General features: G+C 33.0%; 1 protein-coding gene across 1 annotated transcript; it reads right to left on the bottom strand.

Moving 5' to 3' along the window:
• Window positions 1-8,968: 8,968 nt before the first annotated feature.
• LOC145030551 (uncharacterized) lies at window positions 8,969-11,656 on the bottom strand. Its single transcript, XM_078978902.1, has 4 exons — window positions 11,369-11,656; window positions 10,259-11,155; window positions 10,126-10,201; window positions 8,969-9,711 (listed from the first exon to the last, which is right to left on the bottom strand). The coding sequence occupies exons 1-4, from the start codon at window positions 11,654-11,656 to the stop codon at window positions 8,969-8,971; spliced, it is 2,004 nt and encodes a 667-aa protein (XP_078835028.1).

The following is an 11,656-nucleotide window of genomic DNA, read 5'->3' as shown; positions in this document are numbered from 1 at the left end:
ATTTAGAGTGATGAAACTTGTAAGTGACAGAGTGTCAGGTCGACGATGATTAACAGTACCACAGGCACCATGCCAATAGGGAAAGCAACCACACAGACCAAAGAATGACACAGGCTGGCTTGAATAGTTTCTATCTATGTAAGTATAACACTCACTACATCACAATTACACATTTATTGATACAAGAGTCTTCTTTTCACAATTTTTATATTTATTCCCTTCTTTGTTAAAACATAAATTCCGTACACATCCACACACCCAAACTGGTATCAGAGCCTTGATAAATATGGCATTACATTATAATAAAACACTTTACAGAGTAAAGTTTGAACATATTCATAATAAAGAGATTGAAATCTCTCAACATAAAAATATACTTTTCAATAATAAAAAAGACTTGGTGCATATAGATTTCAGAATTCTACAAGCACAAAATAAACATACTCACGAATATATACCAAACTTGGTTAATATACGTATGTATCTCCTGCATAAGCAAAAAGTACATCAAGAACATCTTGATAGAAATAAAAAATTAGTTTCAAAACTCAGAAAGTTTATTTTAACTTGTTAGCTTTTCTTAAAATGAATAATGAAATTTTCAACAACACTGAAGAAAATAATTCAGAAGAAAAACAAATCTTAACTTATGTTGAAGATGAAGACGGCTTTCATGCAAATCTTTTAATAAAACAAGACCTTCTCTCTCGAGTTAAGAAAATTGATTTAAAAATAAAGAAAGAAAACATTTTCAAAAATGTTCCTTCTAAACTTAGTATTTTAAATCCTCTTAAAAGGAAAAATGAAATCTTCTACTTTGTTAGTACTAAAGAAATGTCAGTAGACATAAAAGATACAATAGGAGCTGTCTTTCTACCCCTTTTAACTAAGGAACAAATAAACAATAACTTAAAAAGTATTCCAGTTGAGATTAGATCAAAAATTAGAATGGTCCATATCGGAGCTGTAAAAATTTTGCTAAAATCCCAATTCCAAGCAGGAATAAATTCTCCCATAAAAATGGCCTTAATTGACAACAGAATTACTGACAGACAGGACTGCATCTTAGGTGCTGCAAAGGGAAACCTTGCTTACCAAAAGTTTATGTTTTCAGTCTATCCAAAGTTTGCTCTGGATTTAAAATCTGCAAATATAGATAAAACCTTATCTTTTATACATCATTTTGAAAGAAGTGACCTTATGAGTCCAGGTGATAAACCATTCACCATAACATATCTTATAGGATATGCCCTGACCAACAGTCACCATAGCATAGACTATAAGAAAGACGAGTACATCGAACTTGATGATGTCTTTTCAGAAATAGGCCATGTCAAAGATAAACAATTCTGCGACATAAATCCTCAAGAAAACTCTTGGGTTTTAAATATAGCTAGAAATAAAAAAGCTCTAGGAGAAACTCTTAGACCAAGAATTTCTATGGATTCACTCCACATAGGAGAAAGCTCGGAAAGAAAAGATAATAATTTAATAAGAAACATGTCTTTAAAAATTGATAGTCTACGCCAGAATATCAAACAAATCACTGACATTATAAATGAATAATAAAATTGATTTTCCTCATTTCTATAAAAAAGGTAAAACAGTCAAAATTAAAACTCTTGACGATAATACTGAAAAGAAAGAATACGTTTTTTCTACTTCAGGAAAAGCCGGTATTCAAACAATTGTAAATCATTGCAATAATCTAAACCAGATCATTGCAAGATGCCTCTTAAAAACTTCAAAAATAAGCCATTATCTTGGTATTTCAAAAGATATTTCTGAAGATATTTCAAAAAATAAAATACCTTTTAACCAATTTAAAAACGATTTAGCCTTTATGGTTAAAAACAATCTTGATAAAAAAGATTTGGAAAAATTCTTGGAAGTTATTGAAAGACAAAATAAATTAACTATCAAGTTAACCCAATCTATTGACAAACATTCTATTCTTTTAGAAAACTCTTTAAAAAACAACCAATTTGTTGAAGAAGTCGCCAAAAAGGCAAATATTGAGGGCACTCTTAAGGAAATCAACCTTAAGATCACTAATATACATGATCAGTTAAAACAACTAATAGGATGACCTCGATACCCGAGCTGAATAGATCAACCACCTCGATACCCGAGCTCAATAGATCAATCAACCTCCTTAATGAAAAAATAGATGGTCTGATTATAAACTTGGACTTAATAGTCAATAAATACGTAACCATTGCCCAGTTGGAAGTAGCTTCTGCAAAAATTATTGCAGACATTATTAAGGAGTTATCTGAAAAGATTGACTCTTGCCCTTGTAATAAAGACATTCTTGAGCACATCAAAAATATCTCCATCGTAGAACAAAAATCCAAGCCAGGAAAATATTCAGGTCTTAAGAAATACTCACCTCCCAATCCTAGTGTTGGAAACCCTGACTTAGGAAGCTCAAAAAATTCCCAGAAAATTGACATTTTCAGGAAAGAGTAAAAATGAAAGAAACAATCTCTGAGAAACTCGAGAAATATTTCTTTAACCTTCAATTTGAAGATTATGATAAAGCTGACCAAAAACTTATTCAACTTTTATCATTAGAAACTGAAGAATGTGAAAAATTGTATCAAAAAGAACCCAAACTTTTTGATCGATATTCTGTGGATTTGAAAGGCTAGGAACTTCATTCTGAGGTATATTTCGATCCTTCCTCAGTTTGGTGTTAATCTTTGAGAGTTCAGGTTTCTAGCCCCTTTAGAGTATGGATTGTGGTGCAGTTGGTCCCTTCTTGTGTTGAGACTTTGGATCTGCATCCAAAGTGGTCCAGAGACCATAACTCCTCGATCTTTATGAGTGTCATTGGGAGCTAAGAGCTTTGGATGGCATATTGGGGCCATTTCTTCATATAGAGCCATTAGGTCTTTGCATGGCAATCAAGATCCAAACTTTACGTGTTTATTTTGCTTAAGGAGGCCAGATCTATGGGTTAGAGGAACGGATCTAACCTCAGGAGGTCATTTGAGTTTGAGCATGGCTTGAACTCGCCGAGTCCAAGACCATACTCGGCGAGTAGCATGGGTTTTCCCCATAAATCACACAGATGGTAACTCGTTGAGTTGGGAAGTGACTCAGTGAGTCATTTGGGATTTTAAGGACGTGAGTTCATGACTGAACTCGCCGAGTCACAATAGTGCACTCTGCGAGTCTGGTCAAAGGGTTGATCGTTGACTTTTGTTGACTTTTAGGATTTGGTCAACTTTAGAGTATTTGAGCCTTAAGAGGGGTAAAATGGTCTTTTACCCTCCTGAGAGTGCTAAGAGAGGGAATGGTCTAGCCTTGGGAAATGTGTTGATGTCGAGTGTTTATTTTCGTATGATTAGGCGGAGGTTAGATCCTGTTTCACGAAGTCCGAGATTTATGAGTTACCGAGTTACACGAGGTGAGTCTTCTCACTATACATTACCTAGAGTGGTATTATGAGTTGACCGGAAGGTCTTATGTGTTATGTATGAGATTGTGTGCCACGTATGAGATTATGTGCTATGTGATGTATGTATGATATATAATTGTATAGACCACACCGGAGGGTCCAACGAGACAGACCGGGCCGGAGAGCCTAACGAACTATGACTGGACCAGAAGGTCCAACGAGCTACGGGACCGGAGGGTCCCGCTGAGACATATCGACCGGAGGGTCGTACAGTAGCCTCGAGTGGCGTATGTGTTGTATATGGTATTTTGGGGAACTCACTAAGCATTTATGCTTACAGTTGTTGTGTTATGTGTTTCATGTACTAGCGAGGACCGTGGAAAGGCGTCGGTGTGACCCGTACACACAAATAGGAGATTTGATTTTGTGATATTGGGATATGTTATGTTTTGATAAGTATTGTGGAATACTTTTGTGAATACGTTTATATAAATTTGGTTGTTGAAAAATGAAAATTTTGTTTGAAAATCTCATCGTTACAACAAATTAACCCTAAATTACATTATTAATTGAAAATGTTACAAAGTTCATATCGCATTAAATATTAGTTGAGAATTTGAACAATTTCTTCTATTATGACCAGGTTGGTGACATAGTATGCTACATATGCTAATTATTATTACTAAATATATGATATAAAGACAACAATACATACTTTATTATAGATGAATGAATGTTGATTAAAATAAATAAATAAATAAATAAAATAACCCTTAAATTCAAGAACTGTGAGGGAATTTCATTATGCTGGAAGGGATGAAAATTGATCTAGTGTATATGAAAAAGAATTTATAATACCAAAAAGTGAATTGGTTTGACGATTCATTGTATAAGTATTATTTAGATTTCATCAACAGTGACATTTGGATTGAATCTTCAGAATAGTTTTGCTTTTTAAGTTGAATAAAGAAAAATGACATAACTATACTAAGTTTTCAATAATAATGACAATTCGGCCTACACATTTCAGGAATTGTGGACTAAAGATTTTATCATATTTACAAATAAGATGATAATAAAAATGTCATTACGCATGTTTTGATTTATGTTTTATTTATTGTAATTTAGTATATATTTCATATTGTAACATCGTTATTAATAATATAAGTTAGTGTTACATTTTATCGTAATTTTATGCATAGTTCGTAATGTAATATTGTTTTTAACTGTTCTTGTAATTTCGTAATATTGTAATATATTCAATATTGATATTGTAATATTGTTTTTAACTGTTCTTGTAATTTCGTAATATTGTAATATATTCAATATTGATATCTATTTGAAGACATTTATAAGATCTATTTAAATTTATTACTTGTAAAAAATAAAACATAAAATATAATCATATATTTTGAAATAAATTAATCTATGTATAATATTTAATAAGGGTAAAAATAAATTTTTCAATAGTGAAAGATATAAATGAAATGAGATAAAACTTAAAGGGTTAAATTTGTAAAATATGAGGGTTATAAATGAAATTGTATAATTGTTTTTAGAAATAAACGTTAGAAAATGATTAAAAATGGTGGGCCCTCCCACAAAACAACCTATTTCTACGAGAGATTTTTAAACTAAATGTAACATCTGTTAATTTTAAGGCTTTTTTTTTTAATTTGGTTTTTCATTTAATTTTGTTTTGGGCTCGCAAGATATTGGAGTTAATCTTTTGGGCTTGAGGGGGTGGGGATGCGATACGCTGGGAATACCACCCCATGTATACACGAGTATGTGAGTAGCGAATGTCATGCACGTACGTGCACCATACAAGTCGGTACGCACGACGTACGTGTCCACACCCAAAACCTTAATATTTAGGGTTTAAGCACTATTTAAAGAACATTATGTCCCAATGATCTTTTCTATCAGCCTCCCTTTTGTCCCTAATCAGCCTCCAAGAAGCCCTAACTCCATTTTTGAGTGTTCTTGAGCTTAGAAGGTCATTTTGGGTGTATTTTGGTGCTTTTGAAGGAAGGAGATCATCTTGAAGCTTCATTGGAAGAATGAGAGCTTGTGGATCCGAAATATCATCATCATTTGGCATTCTTTGGAGGTATAAAGTTCTGAATTTAAAGTAGCATAGCTTAGATCTAGTTTTAGCTAGATTTTGGTTAACTTTTAGTCCCATGAGTGAGTTTTTGTGGTTTGGTGCAACACCAGAAGTTCTGAGTTGCCTCTCTTGACATTTTTGAGGTTTCTATCATCACCTTGGGGAGCTCCAATGTTGTTCGTGAAAAAGAAGGATGGAAGCATGTGGATATGCATAGACTATAGATAGTTGAAAAATGTGAGACTGCAAGATATTGAGAAGACTGCATTCAGAACGAGATATGGACACTACGAGTTCTGGGTTATGTCATTTGGACTAACCAATGCTCCAGTAACATTCATAGATTTGATGAACAAGGTTTTTAAACCATTCCTTGATAAATCCATGATAGTGTTCATATGTCACACCCCCAAACCGGAACGACGGAAATGCTCGGGGGTGGAGGACATCATGTTCGAGTATCATAATAACTGTATAATAGTAATCAAAGCAACAACAAACCATTTTATTAATAACATAATGTTTACATTGTATTTACTACATATAAAACCAACTTCAAAAGTAAATAACAAAACAAGACTCGAAGCTAACATGCTCCATCTTCTAGAATCTGGCGCATGTACCTGTCTACTAGAGTCCTAAGAATGCAAGTAGGTTTTGAAAGAGTATCAGCTTAAAACCTAGTGAGTTCATAAGCGTTTTTTTAGAAAACATGTTCTTCATTCCTTGGAAAACGTGTTGTGTTTCTCCGGAAAATCCAATATTTTCTGATATGAGGAATGATAAGTAAAATGATTCATACCAGTTCCTTCTATGAGTGCTTAGTGTATACAAGTCACACACAAATCCAGATCGAACAAACAATCGACTGTGTGGTTCTCCTCAAGCCCACAACCAAACGAGGAACAGGAAAGGAGGTGGAGGCCACACGTTCCACTGGCTGTTGGATCCTCATGTACATGTCCCCTGCCGTATTCACTAGGTACTTATAGAATTAACTGTTTTAATTCCTTAAGAAAATCCTATATTTTCCTAATATGATTTGTGTTAATGCAGTTACTCCTAGGATCCACTCAGTTTACACTAGTTATATATGAACCAAAATCGAACGGACAGTTAACTGTATGGATCTGCCCCAAGCCCACAACCAAACAAGGAACAGGAAATGAGGCGGAAGCCACACATTCCAATGCCTATCGGATATACTTCATATATAACCATACTGTCTAAATCTTAAAAAACACAAACACAAAAACTTCCCAACTTGAACAGTTTATTCACTATAAACCAGTTCGATTATACATCAACTTACACCAAAAACCTTACTACAATAACACTCTCACTCAGATGAAAACTAAGAACAAGATCTAACAAAGTTATGAACCTCTATTCTGAGAAAACCTTAATACAAAACGAGAGAAGAAAGATGATAGAAAATATATTGATCTGATGAAGTGTCTTCCAAATGACCCAATTTCAACATTGAATACTTCAGATATTTGAAGCAACCCATAAACCACCAAAGATCCGCGCATTGACCCGAATCATATTATCCTGCATACAATTTATACAATCTACCCACAAATAACAACAATCATACACAACACACCCTTTAACAAATTAATTTCAGTTTGTTAAATACTAAGTGTATTTTCAACACCCCCCCCCCCCCAAACTGAACATTAATTCAATTTATGATTTATTGTATTTAAAAACATTTATTAAACCAAGTCTATTAGAAATATATTCATATTGAGAAGATCCAAGAGCTATGGTTAAAACATCAGCATTTTGATTTAAAGAATCAATCTTATCAACTTTTATAATACCATTTTCAACCTTTTCTCTAACAAAATGAAGATCCACTTCAAAGTGTTTAGATCTTTCATGAAAAACAGGATTTAGTACAAGTTTGATTGCTGATTCATTATCACAAAAAATATTAAATGGATTTAAACCAGTTATTCCCAAATCACATAGTAACTTTAAAATCCAAATTATTTCACAAGTTACATAACCTAAAGCTCTGTATTCAGATTCAGTGGAAGAACGAGAAACAGTACTTTGTTTCTTACTTTTCCAGGATACAAGAGAACCAGCAAAATAAACAAGATATCCTGTAACAGACCTTCTACTGAACAAACACTTGGCCCAATCAGCATCAACAAATCCAATAAGACTAAGAGAATCATTTTTTGTTATATGAATTCCTTTCCCTGGACAATCTTTCAAGTATCTTAACAGTCTGAAAGCAATATTCACATGAGATTTATAAGGCTTGTGCATGTATTGACTTAAAATTTGAACATCATATGAAATATCAGGACGTGTCATAGTTAAATAGATCAATTTACCAATTAATTTTTGAAATTCGGTAATATTTACCACATAATCAGAGGGATCTAGATCACATTCTTTCTTGATAACAAGATTAGGTTCCAAAGGAGTTTTAACAGGTTTGCAAGCAAGCATACCAAACTCTTGTAATAATTCCAAACAATATTTTCTTTGATTTAGACAAATACCTTGATCAGTTTTAATTACTTCAATCCCAAGAAAATATTTCAACTCTCCTAAATCTTTTATTAAAAATTGATATTTTAAAAAACTTTTAACATTTTCCAACTCATCTCTGCAATTTCCAGTGATAATAATATCATCCACATAAACCAACAAAATAACTATAACATGTTTTACCCTTTTAACAAATAATGAATAATCATTAATACTTTGCTCAAAACCAAATGAAGAAAGGGAAGAACTCAATTTCTCATTCCATTTCCTAGGTGCTTGTTTAAGTCCATAAAGTGATTTAATCAATCTACAAACTCTATTATCCTTTTTAGAATGATATCCTTCAGGAAGTTGCATGTACACATTTTCAGATAAGTCACCATATAAAAAAGCATTATTTATATCCAATTGATATAAAGGCCATGCATGATGAATAGCTAAAGTTAAACAAATCCTAACTGTAACAATTTTAGCAACAGGAGAGAAAGTTTCCTCATAATCTATACCTTCTCTTTGACTGTACCCTTTAGCAACTAATCTAGCTTTATACCTTTCAATTTCTCCATTTGACTTATATTTAATTTTATAAATCCAATGACAACCAATAGCTTCTCTTCCCTTTGGAAGATCTACAATTTCCCAAGTATTATTCATATATAGAGCTTCCATTTCCTCATTCATTGCTTTTATCCATTTAGGATCTAAAACTGCTTCACTGTAGGTTTTAGGTTCTACTGTTTTATTAAGATTAGCAACAAAACAAAAATTTTCGAAATCTAAAGTTGAGTAATTAACAGATCTTTCTATACCATATTTATGTTTTCCTTCCACAACATAATCACTAAATCTAGGGGGCATATGAACAGTACGTCCTGACCTTGTGACCCTAGAAGACTGTCCATCAGAAGGGTTAGTATGAAATGTAACATTTTCCTCATTCAATAAAGAAGAAGTTGGAACCACCTCATCAGAGAGGGCACATCTGCCTCACCAGACTGGTTGCTGACATTAGAGGGAAAAGTCTCATCCAAGTTATGGTCTGCACCAGCACCACTCATCTGATGGGCACCTCTCAACTCATCTAAATTAGTATTATCTAGTAAAAAACTAGAAGATATTGACTCATCATAGGAAAAGAGATCATCTAAAACAACGGTAGATTTATCTGTTAAAGATGAATGCTTTAACTTGAAAGGAAAAACAGACTCATAGAATTTTATATCCCTGGAAACAAAAACAAGATTTGTATCAAGACTTAACACTTTATAACCTTTTTTATCAAAAGCATAACCAAGAAATATACACTTATCAGCTCTTTCATAAAACTTATCAGACTTATTCAACTTTGTTGCAAAGCATAAACAACCAAAAACCCTAAGTTTATCAAAAACAGGAGCAGTTTTATAAACCAACTCATAAGGAGAAGAACCATTTAAAACAGATGTAGGAGTTCTATTAATTAAAAAAACAGCAGTTAGAATCGCTTCTCCCCAAAACTTTAAAGGCAATCCAGATTGAAACATCAAGGATCTTGCAACATTAAGAATGTGTCTATGTTTTCTTTCAACAACTCCATTTTGTTGTGGAGTGTGAACACATGAAGTTTGATGCAAAATACCTTTTGATTCAAATAATTGTCTCATTTTATAATTCAAAAACTCAGTTCCATTATCTGACCTAACTGTTTTAATTTTAACTCCAAATTGATTAAACAAAATATTAAAGAAAACAAGAATACAACCATAAACTTCATCTTTTGATTTCAACAGATAAACCCATGTAGCTCTAGAATAATCATCAACTATGGTTAAAAAATACCTAAACCCTTCTGAGGTTGTCACTCTATAGGGTCCCCAAACATCCAAATGAATTAACTCACCAAGTTTAGTAGTAACATATTGACTGATAGGAAATGACTCTCTAGTTTGCTTAGCCTTATGACATACATCACAAGGTGGCAGTACTTTATTATCAAAATTTAATTTAGTTCTTAGAGATCCTAGGGCTTGATCAGAAGGATGACCAAGTCTATTATGCCAAGTTAATTTGGACACACAACATACAGAAACAGAATGATTATAACTACATGAATTACCTGAAGGTACACTATTGATGTAATAGAGACCCCCAGATTCTCTACCATTCCCCACCATCTCCTTTGATTGTAAACCCTGAATTTTACAACTATGTTCATTAAAAACAACCTCACAATTACTATCTTTACAAACCTTGTGAACATACAAAAAGTTAACATTGAAATCAGGAACAACAAAAACATCAAAAAGAGTCAAAGAATTAGACAAATTCATATTGCCATTTTTTTCAATCTTAGCTGAAGTACCATTTGGATGGCTAACAAGAAGATCTAGTTTAGACACATCCACAGTATCATGAAGAAGAGACTCAGAAGCAATCATATGTTGATTAGCTCCAGAGTTAACAATCCACTTTAGAGAACTAACAGATGAATTAAAAGCTTGAAACAAACAGGTACCTACCATATTAACACCGGCAGAAGTTTCCTCATTAAGCTGTCTATCACCAATAAGTTGTAAGAATTTGAAGTATTGCTCCTTAGTGAGCTGATGAAACTCTGAATCCCTACTAGAATCAGAGGCACTAGAAGGGATAGCATTCCCTAAGGCAGTAGTAGAGGAATTGGCAGAAATTTTTTTATTAAAGCCATTCTGATTATTAGACTCATTCCTTGACTTAAAATCCTTGGGATAACCAATTAGCTTATAACATTTATCAATTGTATGACCCTTAATTCCACAATTTTTACACTGAACAGATTGAGTTTTGTTTTTATTAGTGTTATTAAAACCAGATCTGTTATTAAACCTGCTATTAAAAGCAGTAGGTTGAGACTTAGACAAAGACTGTGAAGATCGAAGAGAAGACAAAGATCCATTTCTTTGAATAGATTCTTCTCTTGAGAGAATAGAAAATGCAGTTTTAACATTAGGTAAAGGTTCCATTAGCAAAATATGACTCTTTACTTGACTATAGGACTCATCAAGTCCAGACAAAAACTGCATAAGTTTCATGAGATTAGAATGATCTTTCAGCTTGATAGAAGCCTCACAGGTACACTCAGTCAAGCTAGTAAGACCATCAAATTCCTGCCACAAGGAATCAAGTTTATTAAAATAATCAGACAAAGAAATTCCATTTTGTTTAAGAGTATTAATTTGTTGATGTATATTAAACACAACTGAACCATCTGACTTATTATAAGTTTCAAAAAGATTATTCCAAATATCCTCAGCTACCTCAGAGTAAGCTTGACTCTGATATATAGAATCAGAAATTGAAGATAAAAGTCAGGAACATACAACAGCATTAGCCCTATCCCACTTAGATTTTTTTGACTCATCAACACTAGTTTTCTTAAGAGTACCATCAATAAATCCAAGTTTATTCCTAGCTTTGAGAGCTCTAGAAATAGAACTCTTCCATAACCGAAAATTTTCATTTCCAGTTAACTTTGTAGTAACTATCGAAGTAATAGCATTATCAGATGGGTGAATATAAAGAGGATCATGAAAATTAATTGACTCATCCTTTCCACTTCCACTCGGTGTAGAACCAGAATCACCACCCGAAGTAGTGTCACCGGCCAT

This window comes from Lactuca saligna, chromosome 2, assembly GCF_052625555.1.
Source record: "Lactuca saligna cultivar CGN05327 chromosome 2, ASM5262555v1, whole genome shotgun sequence".
NCBI classification, from domain to species: Eukaryota; Viridiplantae; Streptophyta; class Magnoliopsida; order Asterales; family Asteraceae; genus Lactuca; species Lactuca saligna.
Note: the sequence above shows the minus strand (reverse complement) of the source record. Positions and strands in the feature narration are given on the sequence as shown.

Excerpts from the sequence above, each read along its gene's own strand:
- LOC145030551 (XM_078978902.1), bottom strand. The coding sequence starts at position 11,656 with ATGGCCGGTGACACTACTTCGGGTGGTGATTCTGGTTCTACACCGAGT. Across the intron at positions 11,156-11,368 it reads GGGATAGGGCTAATGCTGTT|GAATTTGATGGTCTTACTAG; the intron begins GTATGTTCCTGA and ends TCCTTGTGGCAG. Across the intron at positions 10,202-10,258 it reads ACTTTTTGTATGTTCACAAG|GGTTTACAATCAAAGGAGAT; the intron begins GTTTGTAAAGAT and ends TGTAAAATTCAG.